The 18,855-nt window shown below is 29.2% G+C and overlaps 3 protein-coding genes across 6 annotated transcripts; 1 reads left to right on the forward strand and 2 right to left on the reverse strand.

Moving 5' to 3' along the window:
* Positions 1-1,083: 1,083 nt before the first annotated feature.
* Positions 1,084-4,341, reverse strand: LOC112686004 (palmitoyltransferase ZDHHC18). Of its 3 annotated transcripts, XR_003148853.1 has the most exons (10): positions 4,250-4,341; positions 3,861-4,107; positions 3,576-3,736; positions 3,123-3,287; positions 2,780-2,917; positions 2,544-2,695; positions 2,330-2,447; positions 2,150-2,265; positions 1,508-2,095; positions 1,355-1,441 (listed from the first exon to the last, which is right to left on the reverse strand). XR_003148853.1 is itself a non-coding variant. In XM_025558094.1 (9 exons), the coding sequence occupies exons 1-9, from the start codon at positions 4,007-4,009 to the stop codon at positions 1,164-1,166; spliced, it is 1,443 nt and encodes a 480-aa protein (XP_025413879.1). In that variant the 3' UTR covers positions 1,084-1,163. The 3 variants fall into 3 exon arrangements, 1 of the variants encoding a protein (XP_025413879.1); XM_025558094.1 differs by lacking the exon at positions 4,250-4,341 and having other exon boundaries at positions 1,084-1,441; positions 1,930-2,095; positions 3,861-4,009; XR_003148852.1 differs by lacking the exon at positions 4,250-4,341 and having other exon boundaries at positions 3,861-4,204.
* A 1,532-nt stretch (positions 4,342-5,873) lies between these two features.
* On the reverse strand, positions 5,874-11,855 carry LOC112686002 (nucleolin 1). 2 transcript variants are annotated; one of them, XM_025558093.1, is made up of 11 exons: positions 11,664-11,855; positions 11,098-11,153; positions 10,996-11,036; positions 9,687-9,869; positions 8,865-9,185; positions 7,742-7,939; positions 7,567-7,662; positions 7,354-7,469; positions 7,254-7,286; positions 6,924-7,103; positions 5,874-6,073 (listed from the first exon to the last, which is right to left on the reverse strand). In XM_025558093.1, exons 1-11 carry the CDS (start codon positions 11,754-11,756, stop codon positions 5,918-5,920), a joined length of 1,473 nt encoding a protein of 490 aa, XP_025413878.1. In that variant the 5' UTR covers positions 11,757-11,855; the 3' UTR covers positions 5,874-5,917. The 2 variants fall into 2 exon arrangements, with proteins under 2 accessions (XP_025413878.1, XP_025413877.1); XM_025558092.1 differs by lacking the exon at positions 6,924-7,103 and adding an exon at positions 6,191-6,715 and having other exon boundaries at positions 5,992-6,073.
* A 5,466-nt stretch (positions 11,856-17,321) lies between these two features.
* Positions 17,322-18,806, forward strand: LOC112686009 (piggyBac transposable element-derived protein 4-like). Its single transcript, XM_025558108.1, has one exon. The coding sequence runs from the start codon at positions 17,322-17,324 to the stop codon at positions 18,804-18,806; it is 1,485 nt and encodes a 494-aa protein (XP_025413893.1).
* The last annotated feature ends 49 nt before the right edge of the window (positions 18,807-18,855 follow it).

An 18,855-nucleotide genomic window follows, 5' to 3' on the forward strand; every position in this document is an offset into this window, starting at 1 on the left:
TTTAAAACTTGTATTAAAATATTTAAATGTAAAATAAGCACTGTTAGTTTAATTAAATAATGCATAGAAATAAAATATATTAGTTTCCATAAAATAACTAAATAAATAATATTTGGAAAACTTGTTTTAGTTTATTTTAAATAATATAAATTTAATCCTGATACACAATAATTTATATTGCTTATTTTATTAATTATTTATTCATCATATTAACAATTTTTCAAATGTATATCTATATATTTTTGATCTCCAACATAAACCATATTTTTTATTTCAATTTAAATTAATTTAATTAATTTTGTGTTTTTACTATACATTCCTTCAACGTCCTCATTTAGAGTATAAATTTATTACAAAGCCTATTTTTACCTTTAAAAATAAATTACAATTAAATATTAAACAATATGAATATAAAAATATATATTACAATTTTTTAATCTAATAAACATTTATCAAAAACATTAATTATAAAAGAAAAAAATTATTTTCAAGAAATAGACACTAAAGCATTAATTCAAGTAAAAGCACAACCGCATTTATTGAACAATATTAAAAAAAAAACTTATATACGCTAATTATTAATAATAATAATAATGATAAATAGTTAATTTTCCTATTAGAATGTTTAAAAGTCTTATGGAAGATGGTAACACCTGAAAAGTCGTTAGTTTTTATTAAAAAAAAAAATTAACAATAATTGCCTATTTATAAACCCTGACTATATAAAAAAAACATTTTTCAGTAACATAAGTCAAACTGAAGACAACAAATGTGAACATGAATGAAATGCCACATAACAATAGTATAATTTAAATGTTTATATAATTACAAAAAATATATCATATAAATTAATAACTTAAAGGATTGATTTAGAAAAGTGCAAAACATGACATGGTGTTTTTAATTAAAATGTAATTATTTAAAAAATGTATTAGGTCTTGAATAATTAAAGCAAAAGGCACTTATTTTATAATTAAATTATTTAATCTAAAATAAACTTTTATTGGGTAATCAGTGGTAAATAATTATATACACTACTTAATAATCACATTAAAACAATGAATAAATTGTTTAAATAAGTGCCTAATTGCTCCAAAAATTACACATTAAAGTGTGACTAAAAAAATTACCAGGTACATAATTTGTTTTGCTATTTAATTAAGTCATAAAGTATTTTTGCTTTTAACCAATTTAACTTGGCTACCAGTACCGACTGACGATGCATCTTCTAAAGAATCCAAGTCTAATGCTGATTCAATCATAGTAGTATCTTGAAGTAGTTGCAGCCGACTAGCACTTAGTGGGGGAGCACCAGAAGTTGTTTTTGAACCATCATCCAAATCTAATTCGGGATCTAATCGCCCAGGTTCGATAGTCTCATAAATGCCAGTATCATTAAATGTGTTAGTTAATGATGTTACACTTTTGTTAAATTTCACATCTGTAAAAAAATTAAGAAAAAAATGTATTAATTGTAATTTCACCTCCATGATTAGTTTTCACTTACCAATAAAATTTAAATCCTAATCAACTTACATGGTAGGAATGGCATTTAAAAAGAAATAAAACATAATATATTAAAAATTATAATTTAGTCAAATTTCTTTTATAACTATTTCCTAATTTATGAACTTTCTATTAATTAATTAGTATTATTTATAACACTATTTTTATTTGCTGAATGCATTCTATTGGCAGGAGTACCTCCATGTTCACGACAATGACTATAATAAAGTTTTTGATTATTCCTACAACGATAACTAGGTACACGAGAAACAGCTGAATAATACATTGCAGCACGGTCTCTGCGTAATGGTAGACTTGCATAAAAGTAATTTGGGTTAGTAGGTACTAAAAAATAGTCAGGGGGACAATTATGTGATTCTAATATTATTGATGAGTGAGAGGTAGGTGGTTTTTGATACAAACCATTTATAATATGACTTTGATGCACATGATTGTTTTGAGAATGATGAATACTTGGCATTGATGTTGTGAATGTATGTTGTTGATTGCAATCAAGACTATCGGGTTGCAACATACTTGATGAACCATACTGATTTAATTGGATGTCATCAGTGTTAGGTTTTCCATTCTACAAGTTAAAATTAATAAATACATAGACAAAAATTAATTAATAAATAATTACTTGATTAACTGGTACATCAGAAGCTTCAAACCCTTTATTAGATATTACTGTATCTCTGCTTTGACTTTTGTTCATAGACTTAGATTCATTCAATGATAAAACAACACCACGCCTATCTACAATATTTATATACACAACAAATTTAAGTAATTTTGCATAACATAATAATAATTTTAATACCTAAAAGACTTGGAGGACGAGGAGAACACAAAACATAACAATAATTGGCACAAATGTTACCTCTACTATAAGGATTGGAATTTGGCCGCCCGGTGCGACTGGCAAAAGATCCTTTAATCTAATTAAACAATTTACATTTTATAAAAAAGAACAGTAAATTTCACAGAATATATTTTATATTTAAATAAAAGGTAAGTATAAAATATGAACTAACGTCTTCATTAGTTGTTTGATTAGATGCAGCAAGAAACGTATGAAATCCAGCTAACCCAATCACACTCCAACAACTGAAGAAAGTAATAATTACTACTATTACACTAGTTGGTGACTCAGATATTGCTTCTACCATTACTCTATTTTCAGATACTAAATAAAAACATTATATGAGTATAAATACATATAAATTTGTAAACGATGTTAGTTAAAATATTGATATTCAAAAAAACTTACAGTAGAATAAGTGCAGAATAGCTCCAATGAACACGATGATAATAAGTAATGATAAACAAATAATAAACATATAGAAAAACCTGTAGTTCCGACGACCAACACAATTTCCTACCCATGGACAGTGGTGATCAAAATTTTCTAAATGTTAATAACATATTAAATTTATTTAAATATAATGTTAAATAACTAATTCTACACATAAATATTTTATACTTAAAAATATTTAACAAACAAAAAAATTTAAATTGTATTGTTTTTATAACAATGAAAATTTAAAAGAATCTTGAAAAAAATTGTAAAAAGCATTTAATAACACTACAATTTTTGGATCTTATATACTTACCAACACAATTATTGCACAAGCTACAGTGAGAAGCTCTAGGCGGTCTGAAAATCTTGCATGTTACGCAGTATTTCAATTTGATTGAATGACCTTTAATAACTACCTCTTTGGTCCTAGGTGGTGGTCGTATAGTAGGTGTTCCTCCATTATTAGGTATACTTATATCTAAAATATAATCAACGTTCAAATTTTAAATAAATAAGTAAATTTATTCAATTAACAGACATAATTTATTAAACTTATACAACAGGGTAAATTTAAACAATTTAATTAGTTTTTTATAGAAATACCATAACTTATTTTATAATTAATAATAGTAACATAGTTAAACATTAAACATTTAATGTAACATAATGATTATAAAAGTAACATTTAAAAAATTTATGTGCACCAAAAAAAATATGTTATTAAAGAAAACTATTAAGTTAGTATAACTATATTTATCGCACTTACAAACTTGTTTCTCTATGTAAGCGGCTTCATCAGCAGTTGCTCTAGGAATTATACCAGGGTCTGTGAAACTGGTCTTGAATAATGAACCAATAACAAAAAGGAACAACACACCCGATATGATCGGAATAACAGGAGTCACACGGCGGCTAAGGTATGGGCAGCTAAGAACAAAAATTAATTCGAAACTATGTAAAAAAATACATAATTATACACACTTATACATGGATTATGCACTGTAGACTCTATATTACACAGTTTTGCAGAATAAAATACGTGTATACTCACTCAAAGACAAAGAACAACAAACTCGTGCCAATGATCAGGACCACATTAATGTAAAACACTGCCGCGTGCGGTGCCATCATGAGCCGGCCGTCACAGCAGAATCGATTTCGACCTGGGAACATTTCCCATTTCCTAGTGATTTTGGCCATACCCAATGAGTCATTTGAATTTGAATGGTATTCCGCATAAATGTCATGAATTAATAGGAGAACGGTGATGCATTACTATCCGAATGAAACGGTCAGTGCTAAAAAACGTTCAAGTGAACAGTAGAAAAAAAAATTGTACCCGATATTAATGATGAATGTATTGTTATTATTATGTCGTAGATTATGATTTTATCAAAAAATTGAAAGTAAACAAAAAAAAAAAAAAAGCCACTAAATTACCTATAACCAGCTATCTATTGATTATAGATGACGTGATTTTGAGAACCACTGCCAGCGGTGAATAAGCGCAAACATTCAGTGTATGATATACCCGGCGTTCGTCCTGTGAATTCTTAGTCTTATTTTTTCGAATGCTCAGCCGTTCTATAAATCGTTGAATGAAACAATACAATACAGACAAACACGATTGGACCTTCGTAAGACCAACAGCTATTTAATCATACATAATAATTATCAAGTAATGCGATTATTAGCTATTGAGTTACACATGAGAGATATGCCTTTGGGATGTACTTACTAGCGCGCCTGACACTAGTGAAACGATTAGAAAGACGCGAAGCAATTCTTATCGTAGACTTATGTCAAGTACGTTAACCAACGTAGCGCGGTTTTGCAAACGAATCACGTATGACTTACGATGATCAGTATTTTATTCTTAATAATTATTAATTATTTTTAGTCTATAGTCGAGTGATATTCAAATTTCTGGTATCGATACGCGCTATCTGTGTTAAAATTCGTTTCAGTTTTACTAAAATTCGTGACATACGTATAGACGTAATGTACCCATAATACTGACAGCCTATAGAAGTCTATAAATATATATCAACAGTGTTAATATGCTCGAAAGTTATATGCATTCGATTATCATTTCTATGTTAATGCTTTATCGTTGATGACAGCCAAATGCCTATGGGTGAGATCCACAGAAATCTGTAGTATTTATGTACCCATGTATATTGAGTGGCGTACAGTGGAGAAGGGTTAATGGATTGTAACCCCCTCAACTGTCTCTCTTATTTTGTAAAATATACTCATTTTCAGACGTAAGAATGTTACATGATTAAATAATTTTTTTTCCATAAAATTAACAATAACAATTTTTATATTTTAATTTATGTATAATCGACTCGTTAAAAATAAAAAGTTGGTACTTATGGGAAAATTGAAAATTTAACAGCCTTCAACATATTATCTGGCTACACCACTATGTACATCTATGGTTTATTTGCACCACAGATTAAGATAAAAGAATGTATAAAATAAATCGTTAGACCTTGGTAACTTTAAAAGTACAATTTCGATTAACAAAAATTACGATGTACACATTTAACACTAAAACAACTGTGCTAAAATATAGACATCTATATAAACATGTTGCATGATAAACAAATAATCCTGCCACATTAAAAGTTTATTACATTTACATTGCTTAATATCTATTAAATATTAAAAAATTAATGAACTGTAGCCTAGCTTTTAAGAAGCAAATGTTATATTTAATATATATAAATCATATGATATACAAAAAACAAAATGCTGATCTTTTATGGTATCATTTTTTATTTAATTAAAAATATATTTCTAATATAAATTGAAATGTTAAATGAGGTAATTCATAATAATTAAAAATATATCTTAATTCAAAAATGAATACATAACTTTTTAATAACAAAAAAATTACAATCACTTAAATATACTTATATACATACCTTAGTTTAATACTTAAAAGTATATAAATCTAAAGTTTACTAAATAAGAAAATACAAATAATTTTTGTTTGTATTTAATAGAAAAAAAAATATGAAATTTAAGGTTATATAGATAGGAATTGTTGAAAAAACAATAATTATGTTGAACAAATAAAAAGTTGGGAGTACGATTAAATTAATCGTCAAATTTAATAGATTTAACACCAGCATCAATTTGTCCACCTCGATATGACCCACGTTTCTTTTTTGTTTTTTCATGTCTAAATGATTTTCCTTTTGTATATTGTAAGTCTAAAGCAGCTTTTTTACCCCAGTTATCATATTGCCCCTTCTGAAAATCCAAGATAAACTATTAGTATTTAACAAAAGAATACTATTAACAACACATATAACTGCCAAAAATACAAATTTAAAAGTTATCAGAACAATTTATTTTTAGTTTACTTACTTAGTCATCAAATTTAATTTTTTTATTTTGAGGCGAACTATTTGAATCAATACTATTATTGAAGTACCTATCTTTACCAAAACCACCTCTACCACGGTCACCTCCGCCGCGTCCTCCAAATCCTCTTCCACCACGTCCTCCAAATCCTCCTCTACCTCTATCATTACCACCCCCACGGCCACCAAAACCTCCACCACCGCCACGTCCACCACTAAACCTATTGCCGCCAAAACCTCTTTTGTCTCCAAAACTACGACGCTCGCCACCATTCTCCTCACCACTACCAAAACTCTTTCTGAAACCACTGCCTTCGCCTTCACCTGAATCATCAAATTTCCGTTTAAAACCACCTCCACTGCGACCAAAACTGTTTCTGTCTCCACCATTTTGATCATTATCACGATTGAAACCTCCACGGCCGCCTCTGAACCCTGTTCCACGACCACCTCTATTTCCCCAACCACCTCTACCTCCTCTAAAACCGCCTTGGCGATCTTCACCCCATTTGTTTGTGCCATTTTCATCCTAAATAAGAATAATATTAATTAGTCAACTAATCCAAACCGAGCATGAAAAACATTTGATATATATATATATGTAAAAAAAAATTGAAGTACTATTATTCTGGAAGAATTTAAATGGAAAATATAATTTATTTTCATTTTATTTAAGATAAAATTTATTTTCATGCGCCAGTTTGGTTAGCCGCTAAAATTAAATTGGCTAACCATACCTTTGCTTTAAGTGAATTATCCAAAAGACGTTCGTCAACACTGATATCATCTTCACGTACACGTTTATAAGGAGTTGACCGTCTGTTTTGTTGTTTATTCTTTTTATCAGAGTTGAAAGAATTGTTAAAACTGTTGTTACTGTTATCATATTGTTGTTCATTTACCTCCAATGATTTATTCTAAAATAATTGTTATGCGTTTTTATTTTTATAATAAAATAAAGTTTAAAATGAATGAACAAATTTGATGAATATAAATTATAATCAATCCATTTTATCCAAAAAAATTCTTCCAAAATAGTAAATATTAATTAAATATAAACCACTTACATTTCCTGCTTTCACAAATGGCTGATGTTTAATCTATAAAAAACAACAGAATGAATATTATAATACAGCTATTTTAATGATTACGCAAGGTTCTTCTTACTTGGCTGTTTGGTGTAGTAGGAGCTTTTGGAGTTTCTTCTTCCTCCTCGTCATCTTCATCAGAGTCTTCATCACTACTCTCTTCTGCAGTTTTAGTCACAATTGGTTTAGTCACAGCTAAAATTAAGTTTTAAGTTGGTAAAATTAACTAAATTAATATATTCAATATACACATAAATTTGAACAATTTCTAAATAACAATAAAGTTTCTCACTTTTCTTTGTAGGTTTAACTGTTGCTGGGGTTTCTTCATCATCAGAACTTTCCTCTTCAGAACTAGATTCTTGCTTAACATTCTTTGTAGGAGCAGCTGTAATATTTATATGGAATAAAAATATTTAAATAAATAAATGTAGGTAATTTGATTACAAATATAAATTAATTTAAACCTTTAGCAGGAATTTTAACCACAGTCTCTTCTTCAGAACTATCTTCTTCGGAACTTGATTCTGATTCAGTTTTTTTAACAGGTGGTTTGGGGACTACTTTAACAGGTGGCTTGGGGACTACTTTCACGGCTGGCTTTTCTTCTTCAGAACTATCCTCTTCCTCAGAACTAGATTCTTCCTTTGTATTTTTAACAGCCACTATGAAAAATTACAAAAACAAAAAATAAATAATTATTAATTCTTTAACTAATTAATATTAACCCTTTGATGAGCAATGATGTATATATATATATATATATATATGTTTTTAATGCTTTTTTTTTCAGGATGATAATTTATATTATAGTATAAAACAGCATTATAGGGACTATAGATGAATTATTTACTTTATTATATATGAACTAAATCAATTTATTTAATTATGTTATATAATTTTATAGTAAAATAAATAATAATTATGTCATCTCAATTTAATTTGTAGTTAGTGTTGCCTATCATATCATAGTTTAAAGGCGTCATTTTGATTATCACGCAATTTCAGTGTACACACTACTCGATGATAACTCATAATTACTATTTCATATTCCAATGTCAACAATTTTATTAAAAATATATATTTTAATTGCAATTTATTTCCTTTTAGTTAATAATAATTAGTTTTTATTGTGCTTTTGCTACAAATAAAAATGAGTCCATTAGATAAACAGACATAAAAAATTATAACTAATGAGTCTGAAGACGATAGTGCTAAAAATAAGACATAGTTATGTCATCGCTCAAGAATTTTATAATTTTTTTTTTAAATGATTCATTCCTAATCTGCTTTCTGTGTAGTCTGTATATTCCTAAGTCACTCCTCAAAGGGTTAATATAAAAACACATTTCTTAAAATAAATAACTTCTTAAATATCAAATGCTTAAATATATAGAATACATAATGCTAATTTTTTAAAACTTAATATGTAAGATAAATTGTTTAATTTTTAACTATTATAAAAGAAATGAAGGTAAAAAGTTGAATAATTAAAAAATTAAATTTCAGAATGCTGCTATTAGAGATCAATATATAAATATGTTAATGATAAATACGGCTTGCATAATTTTATAAACATAATATAAATACCTTTAGAAATAACCTTAATGTTATTTGCAGGCTTTTTTACTACAGTCTCTTCCTCGGAACTTTCTTCTTCTTCTGAACTAGATTCTTGTGCTTTTTTAACAGGCACCTGTACTGGTTTTTTAACTGTAGGTTTTTCTTCCTCAGAACTTTCTTCTTCAGAGCTTTCTTCATCAGATGATTCTTCAGTAGCCTTCTTTGCAGGTGGCATAATAACTGCTTTAGTTACAGGTTTTTTGGGAGCTGGAGTTTCTTCTTCTGAACTTTCTTCTTCTTCAGAACTTGATTCTTGTTTAGCAACAGGTTTTGCAGCTTGAACACATGCTGTTAAAAGTATATAAACAATTATATTAATAACTAATTATATTTTCATCTCTGATAAATGATTTTAAAGAATATATACTATTTAAAAATTGAATACATTTTCAGAAATGTATGAATGGTTTATACTAATAAAATCTCTAATAAAAAATAAAATGAAGTGTACCAAAATAATAATAATAATAAATAATTAACATTAACCAATTTCAAAAATGCTATTAAATTATATTAAAATTAATAAATGAGATGTTGAAAAAATTAATAATGCAAAATCTCAGTGAATTAGAAATTCTATATTTCTAATAAACTAGATTCTTTACTGCTTATCATATTATAATTTAAAACTAATAAAGTATTGTAATGTTAAAAATGTAGTAATCAAAATATAAATATATTATTATAGTTGATTTATCATAAATTCGTTAACCATTCCAACATAAATATTTACGTACAAAGTAGTACATACAAATAATGATTACAATGTCACTCATAAAAAATAATAACCTTTTTTGACAGGAGGTTCATCATCAGAACTTTCTTCTTCTGAACTATCGTCTTTCTTAGCCTTAGAACCATTAGTAGGTTTAATTTTAGGTTGAGGTTCGTCATCTGAGCTTTCTTCTTCGGATTCATCATCATCTGCTGGAGTTGCTTTACCATTACTCATTTTAATTATTTCATCTACAGCTAAACAAGAAAAATCATAAAATTATAAATAAACTTAACATTTCATAACACAACTACATAACTAACAATATAATATATATAATTTATTTACTGTAAAAGTATTATATATACAGTAAATAAATTAATAAATAAATAAAAATACTAAAAAATTATAATAATAAAAGTAATGATTTTACTCTTTCAGGCATGGTGGGATACTGCTTGTCACACCTCAAAAATCACATTTTCAGCACAATAGTACAAAAAATAACCAATCTAGTAAAGTATTTTTTTCCTGATAACTTGTATTTATAATTTTACAAATGATATAAGTAATTTAAATAGCCCATAACGTGTATATTAGTAACAAAATAAATCAAAAATTAATGCATTTTGAGTTATTATTAGCTATTTTTCAGGTTTTTTTTTTTTTACAACAACTAGACACTCATAATTTTGTTTGGCTTTTATTACACTATATAGTTTATGTATATGAACAGTATTATAACATATGATAGACTATATTATACAGTTTCATTCAGTGCAAGTTACATCATTTTATCGATAGCGGTTTGCCTGTCACTCAACACTTAATGCATGGTGGGACAAACGTCATCCCATTAACGATAACTCTTTAAAAAAATATTTTAATATTTTTTTAACATCAGTCTTATTATTTACTAGAATAATTTATTATACCACAAAAATAATTTTTTTAAAAAAAAAACTTTTGTGCAATATAGATCAAAATAGTTATGTAACCCCGTACATGAAAGAATTAAATCACATACAATGGTTTGACATGAAAGGAGAAATATCCAAGAAATACATTTTGGCATTAACCCTTGTTACGTAGAATTATTCTTAATCTTAATTTAGAAGTTCTTTTATCATTATTGCAGTCTAAGTGAATTATAAATATGAATATAGATTTAAGATTTTGAACATAGATGGATTGAAGATATAACATTTGGATAGTTTTAGCTATTCTGTAAAATAACGTTAATTTACAAAAATATAATAACTATTACAGAATACAATAGTTTTATGGCATTGTTGAAATATGATCTGTATAATAGTATTTAGACTATGAATGAGATTAGAAAATTATACAATTACATTTTAAATGACATAAATAAAAACTTACAAGGTCCTTTTTTTTGTAACTTAATTATCTTTTTCGTGGACCTGAAAAATTAAGTACATATAATTAATTAAATTATATGTATTTTAATAGATATAAACATACTTCAAGTGTTCATCAATAAGCTGAGATAATTTAGTTTGGCCTCTTTGCAATTTTGACTGAAAAATATTATAAAAAATAAAAATGTATATATATTGAACATAAAACTGATTTAATTATTTTAAAATGAAACTAATTTATTTTAACACATATTATTCATCACGAGATAATGCTAACTGAATTAGTTAGAAAAACTATTTGACGATTATATGGAGAAAAACAATGTTGATCAATTCAAACTTATAAGTTCAAGGCCACAATGGATTTGAGTATTTTTTAGACAAAAAATATTATCAATAAATAATATTAAATTATAATTTATAATAACAAATAATTAATTAAATTAATTAGGGAAACAATTTAGTAAAAATAATCGAAGTATTTAAACTGTCATATGATGAAATAATAAAATTTTATAATAGTATTCTTTAACAGAAACATAAAACTAGAATTAATTAATAACAATAAAAACAATGGTATCGTATTTTCTAAAAAAAAAAATAGTGATAGACACGTGGTTTTCATACAATGTATGTACGGACGAATAAAAAATGGTGTTCAATACTTACAGCTTTCGTCTTGTTTTGGAACATATTGGCCAAGTTTTGGTCCAATGAATTTAAATAGTCAAACACCAAAGCGTTCAAGGTTTCTGTACTCATTTTGATATTTGAATTAATATATTAGTAACAAAAACTTGTAGAGCGAGTAGTCAATTACGAAGAAAATACATATAAGTGATTTAGGCTGCGAAGGCGGCACGTAAAAGAAAATGGAATTGTTTATTTCGGCGCTGGTCTGCGATCCACGAGGTGACGAGTATGGTGGGTGGTAAAGTACAGTGTAACCAACGTTGGCGGTATAACAATATGAATAGATTCTCGACCATCAGTACATAACCACGTGCTGTACTAAAGGGGACCCCACGTGAGATCAGTATTTAATTTTCTAAAGACGTCAAAAACATCTACCAAACAATGTCAATGAAACCGTATCACTTGTATTGAGACAAAATGTCTTCAGCCGCTTCGCTAACTGCAATGCTTCTTTAAGAGTAATTTTTTCTTCGTCGACACTCGTTGTAACGTTTTCTATATCTTGTTCCACGTTGTATTCTTCATTCTCACTCATCGCAGTCTTCGCAGACCTGGCTCAAGTGTTTAAACAAATTAGTTTTTACCGCCCCTTACGTGTAAATATTTTATCATTTTGTTTTTTTTTTATACATAAACCTAACCGTCGTCGACGATAAACAATATTATAAGTGCATGCGTGTACAATACTTCAAAACTATGCGTATATGATACTGTCTTAATTTTCGTCGATAACAACTTGTTTCCTGAGAAAAGTACACGATTTGCGTATCGGGACTATATTATTTTTATTTATAGATAAAAAGTGATAGGTACTCGTAATACATAATTTGTGGGGCCTCATACAAGCGCGTGACCCTGTGCGATCGTACCGCTTGCTCCCCTATAGAAGCAACACTGCACCGTCAAAAAAATTGCAGAATTGAATTGGTTTATAAAAAAATGTACAATTAAATTAAGTTAAAAATATTAACTAAATATTAAATTTAGTATTAAGTTTAATTAATTTTCCAATAAAAAGGTGTTTCTTGTTCGCTGTTGTATGAATTTTATGTTAAATAATTTAAGTCTCCTCAGAATATTTACTACGAACCACTACTACACCAAAGCTTACATTTTGCATTTCTGCAACAATTTTTTCTAAAACAATTTATCTGTTGTTTATTTTTTATTTATTTTATTTTTTTTTTTTTTTTTTGTAGGTCGGTTAACCATTATTTGACAAAACTTCTTATTTCGAGTATACCTATATAAATTGCATAAATAGGTATCTCATCGAATCACTGCAGCATCTATTTTTCATAAAAATTCATACTACACATTTTTTAATGTAAAATGATATGATACAGAGCCCTCTCTACCCCTTCCATATGATTATAATTTTTAGTAATAGTTCTTTTTTATTAATCAAATTGTACATTATAATTAGTTAACTACCAATCTGTTATTATTTAAACTAAAAATATACTTTTGCCTGGTATAAATCTGAAAACTATTTACAAATTATTTATTTTAATGTGGATCTATAATTTAAAATGTGATAGATATATTTAAGTCCTCATCAGCAGTCTCACTTAAACTGGTTTCTTGAAAAACACCTTCAAAGTTGTTTTATTTAATAGTATTTAGTTGGTACACGATTCCAGTTTCTTATTACACACTTTGTGTCAAGTTCACTAAAAATTAGGGGCTGTATCACTGTTTTTCGAACATTTTTGTTGAATCTTAAACGATTTTAAAGAGTTCAAAAGATTCATTTTCGACAGCCCGCACTATTAAGTGTATTTTAGAATACGATTGTATTTATTGTTAAATGTGCCACTTCAAACAGCACATAATAATAATAATATAAATTATGATCCAGAAAAATGCCTCATATTTTATCATAAATTAATAAATCATACAGACTGAAAATGATAATTATAAATTAGGTATTAATCATTGCCTATTTACCTTACTTATTGCTTACCTACTTCATAGTGGTTTTAGAAAAAAACATTTAATATCAATTTGAAGTGTATATAAATATAGATTTAATTATTTAAATATTAAATACGTTATTAAAATTAAAGAAACGTAAAAAAAAACAATTTATATCATTTTTTAAACCATTGTAATTTAAAAAAAGATGTTTCAAAAATGTTTCACGGGTTCATTGGAAATTTAAGTAACTATCTTAAAATATTTAAAAGATGTATTTGCATGCTGTATAATCACTTTTAAACACTGAGAACCGAGAGACGTTTAATTTTATCAGGTATGCGAAATAGATATAAATATCAATGTATGTCTCTTTACTTGATATAGTATTAAGACATGCATTGATAGGCGAATTGCTTTATCGCATTATAATGTCCTACCATCTATAGATCGACTGTCACTTAATTTTGTACATTTTCTAAATTTGTACATTCTTCAGATTTACTAACTAAAGTGTAAATGTATCCTCCCAAACACCAGACACCCATCACCATAGTTAAATGAAGGGGCGAATTGCCCCATAAAAATACGTGTTCGGCGCCACTGCTCTGAATCTCATTACTATACTCGTACGTATACGCATCTACATGATCAAATACTTGTTCGTTCAAGGATTCGAGATAAACGGACGGGATCTCGGAAGTAAAATATGGCAAAGGTAGATCGGGTTTAACACGTTGAGTGCTGAACGTCGACATTAGTCGATTAAAACATCGTTTATTGTATAAATGATAAAATAAAATACACACTTATACACTTGTACACGAATAAACGTGTCCGTCGGACAAAAAGTTGTAATGTTACTAAAACTCTTGTCCGACGATTATAAAATCGTTTTTATTATGATTATTATTATTTTGGCATATATTCTTCTGTATTCCACCAGTCCTAGAGCCACGAGAGCGATGTTTCGGGCGGCGTTGACGTCCCGATTCCAAGTGATTCCACATTTTCGGCAAAATTGGAACCTGTGATCGTGGCGTCGCTTGTCGTCTCCGGAAGCTATTGGCGACGTATTCTTGTGTTTCGGAGGTAGAGCCATGCGTCCCGTACACCTTGAACAGCACTGCGTGGTCATGTACTCGTCCGAGTCCATGGTCGCGCAGCGATCTCGCCGACGGTGAAAAGCCCGACGCAACGAGCACACGGCTGGCTTCCGGTTCGCGCCGTAGCTCACGCCGTCCCGTAGCGACCCGTCTCCGAAACACACCAGTACGGGCTCTTTGGTTTCCGTCATACCCAAAAGCCGCTGGACTAACGAATCTTCGGCGCTACGTTTACACATTTTAGCGTACCACGTTAGTTTTACCAGTTTGTGCCGCGAATACGCCAAATGCGAGCTTTCGTGATGCCACTAACGATACGCGGTAAACGCCAAAGTGTCGCCATCTATAGCTTTCGCAACACTTTGACGACGTGTTTTTAAATGTTTTTCGATGTTCCAAAAGTTGGCGTTCGAGTCTCTTGTTGTTGTAGTTCATTCGTATAGTTTGCATGTGCTCTCCTGTTTTCTATGATTTTTTTGGAATGATAGACAATAGTTAGTAAAAATGTAAAAGTAAAAATAGCTATTATGAGATAAAGTATATAGCTATGAAGAAACCGGTTTTTTTCTAGATTTAGCATATTTTTCTTATTTTCAAATAGTTGATGAAGTTCTTCTCGTGATTTTGCAATAAAATCTAAATCATCCATGTGATTGTTTATGACATCTTCATCGTTTAATATTATGTCAATTGATTGTGTTACGCTTATATTATCCTTTATTTTTGAGTTAGGTATAGAGTCTAAGTATTCCACGGCATGGTCTATTTTTCCTGGTACAAGGACGTCTCTGGATCCGTAACCCCGACAAGTTTCATTTAAAGTGAGTATGCCTACTCCCTCTAAAGTATGTGTTGTCGATTCTTTGTCATTTTCACATGCCACGAAAATTGCTTCGTTATCTGTTGCATATAACCACTTGTTTTGGCAGTTGAGTTTGTGAAAAAGTCGTGTATATTGGATTTCTTTGATATTACAAATGTCGGGCACTTCTTTTGGATTTTGTAAGAGTTGTACCTCGCAAGTTGGTCTTAGTGTCCTTGGATGAAGAGATTTGATTTCGGGACATAAAAGGAAACCTCAAGCATATTTACATTGTGAATAGTTAAAATCGTTACACGTAGTATAGTGTTCTTTTGTCTACTTACTGCTAAATATCTATGACTAGGTTTAATAATCATACAATTAATTTGGTTACATACAGGTTTAGGTAAAAGGTGATACAATATAAAATCATTTTGATGTATTAATGGTATCGTTAGTACAAAGACAATGTTGTTATTTGAATAGTATACTGTTAAGTCTGAGAGTTTAGTTAAGTCGTAAATAGTATCTGGATTTAGAGAGTAAGGTAAATCTGTACCTGTTGGTAAAGATATTTTAATGTCTTGAAAAAAAATGAATAGTTCTGGTAGGCTTATTAAATATGGGTATATTTTACCAATTTTGGCACTTTTAATGATATTAAATAATAAACCTAACTCAGATATGTGTTTTGTTAATAATAAACTCATATAGGTAAAATGTTTCTGAATAAAGTTTAAAATTTGTTGTTCTATGGTTACGTTTTGTACTTCACTAATTGCAAGTTTGATATCGTAGTATTCGTGGTCGTTGAAATCATGTCTGAGTTAGACTACCTTAGATTGTTCGGGGACAAATTTTGTGTTTGTTGTACCCCCTGCTAAAAGTTTTGCGATACCAAAATCGAATTTCTTGATACACTCTATATCGCATAGCCCATAAATGGTTTGTGCGATTTTACCCATTGTACCAATTATACTACGTTTGGATACATGATATTCATGTCCTTTTTATGAGAAAATTAAGTCTCGTTTTTGTTTACATTGTTTTGCAATGCTATTTACTAAAAATAGTAAATGATTACAATTTGCGTCAAGGTTATGACTGATATTTCTACATGCTTGTTCGGTTTTAGCAAGATAGGTATCTATAAATTCCCATTGTTGTGTGTATTTATCAAGATCTATATAAGTAGTTAGGTCCCATTTCGATGTGATTATATTGACTAGACCTCTGTTCTCATAGTATAATCCTGCCGTTTGGTTAAGTTTTTCGTCCATAATTCGAGAAGTACTGGCGACGAGTTGAAAGTACGTAAGTGTGAGTAAAAATCTGAAAAAATGCTGAAAAAATAATAGTATTAAATTTAGGGTGTTCTAATACTCATTAAATTATTAACCCTCCGTTGGGCACATGAGTCTGGCTAGACCTTTTCTGATTTTAATTACAGTTGAATTATATTTTTAAATAAGATAGCGACTTAAAATTTTGTGTACCCTCCTACAGTGTTATTTACTATTACTCTATGAAAAAAAATATTGGGAAAACCCAATGTATAGATAGTTATAAGAATATTATGGTATACATATCATATTCGTGCCACATGAGTCTAGCCAGACTCGTTTATATTATACATGACAAATAATATATTTATACACATTTTATCGTTGTTTTTATCATTAGAATCAGTTTAGTGCATTCATGTGAACAAAAAACACGACGCGTAATTGTTTACTGAGTATATTTTGTGGTAAATTAATTTTTTTTTAGTTTTATACTTCTAAAAATTTGATTTTTTTGTTCAAAATGAACTTTGAAAATGAAGTGGAATTTATTTATAATACGCGATCACGCGACGGTCATATTGATACAGCATTTTATGAAAGATTAGCAACAGCTTTGGTGAATGATATTGAACGTGAAAGAAATGTTGAAGAGAGCGAAGAAATTGACGAAATCGAATTATTTCCTGCCGACGATGACGATTGTGATGTTGATTATGTACCAAACGAAGATGATGCATCAGATATTGAGAATGAAGTGATTATCGAACCAAATGATTTAGTTGACAGTGATGAAGAATTTACGGAGTCTGAAACTCAAAACTTATGTACGAGTACTTCTGAAGAGTGTTTCTATGGTAAAGACGGTACAAAATGGGAAAAAAATGAACCAAACACTGGTGTTCGCATTCGTCAACACAATGTTATGCGTTTTAGAAGTGGACCTAAGGAACGAAATTCTGTCCCAATTGAGGTATTCAAAAAGTTTTTTACTCGTGATATTGCATTCATTATCATCACTGAAACGAATCGTTATGGAAAAGATTCAATACAAAAATGGAATGCGTCTAATCCGGGTCGAAAAAAAAAAGTTTGGAAGGATGTCACTGAGAGTGAATTAGACGCGTTTATTGGAATACTTTTGGCAGCTGGTGTTTCACATAATAACACACAAAAATCAGAAGTTTTGTGGCGTACAGATGGCCTACCGATATTCAGAGCAGCTATGTCTCATAAACGTTTCCTTTTATTGACAAGATACATTAGGTTTGATGATGGACGCACACGTCCATTCCGTTTGCAAAGTGATAAGGCCGCACCTATTCGTGATATTTGGAATTATATGAATGAAAATCTAGCAAAAAACTATAGTCCATATGAAAATATAACTATTGATGAACAGCTCTTTCCATATCGTGGTAAAACCAAATTTACTCAATATATACCATCAAAACCAGCCAAATATGGTATAAAAATTTGGTGGGCCTGTGATTCGAAAACAAAATATCCATTACAAGGAAAACTATTTACAGGTTGGCAAGAAGGAAATGAACGTGAAACGAATCAAGGTGAGAATGTCATGCTACAACTCGCAAAATCATATAGTAACAGCGGCCGTACAATTATCGCAGATAATTTTTTTACAACATTAGAAGGCGCAAAGCGACTAACCAAAATCGGTCTTGCATTCGTTGGTACCATTAGGTCTAACAAAAGATGTATCCCTGAAGAAATGAGAAAACATCCTTCACGTCCAGTTTTGTCATCTCGTTTTGGATTTAATGATAATTTGGTTTCAATTTGCAGCTACGTGCCAAAAAAAAATAAATGTGTAAATTTGCTTTCTACCGTACACTATACAAAATATTGTGAAGGTGAAGCCAAAAAACCCGAAGCAATTTTATTTTATAACAAAAATAATGGAGGCGTCGATTGCATGGACCAAATGGTTACTCATTTTACATCAAAACGAGCCACAAAAAGATGGATTTTTGCATTTTTTTTGTAACATGTTAGATGTTATGGCATTGGCTGCATTTTGTATTTGCAAAGAAATT

Source organism: Sipha flava, unplaced genomic scaffold (assembly GCF_003268045.1).
Source record: "Sipha flava isolate LNK unplaced genomic scaffold, YSA_version1 2_pilon_pilon, whole genome shotgun sequence".
NCBI classification, from domain to species: domain Eukaryota; kingdom Metazoa; phylum Arthropoda; class Insecta; order Hemiptera; family Aphididae; genus Sipha; species Sipha flava.

Excerpts from the sequence above, each read along its gene's own strand:
- LOC112686009 (XM_025558108.1), top strand. The coding sequence starts at position 17,322 with ATGAACTTTGAAAATGAAGTGGAATTTATTTATAATACGCGATCACGC.
- LOC112686002 (XM_025558092.1), bottom strand. The coding sequence starts at position 11,756 with ATGAGTACAGAAACCTTGAACGCTTTGGTGTTTGACTATTTAAATTCA. Across the intron at positions 11,154-11,663 it reads TCCAAAACAAGACGAAAGCT|TCAAAATTGCAAAGAGGCCA; the intron begins GTAAGTATTGAA and ends AATATTTTTCAG. Across the intron at positions 7,287-7,353 it reads CTACTACACCAAACAGCCAA|ATTAAACATCAGCCATTTGT; the intron begins GTAAGAAGAACC and ends TGTTTTTTATAG.
- LOC112686004 (XM_025558094.1), bottom strand. The coding sequence starts at position 4,009 with ATGGCCAAAATCACTAGGAAATGGGAAATGTTCCCAGGTCGAAATCGA. Across the intron at positions 3,288-3,575 it reads TTACATAGAGAAACAAGTTT|ATATAAGTATACCTAATAAT; the intron begins GTAAGTGCGATA and ends ATTATATTTTAG. Across the intron at positions 2,918-3,122 it reads CTTGTGCAATAATTGTGTTG|AAAATTTTGATCACCACTGT; the intron begins GTAAGTATATAA and ends ATTAACATTTAG.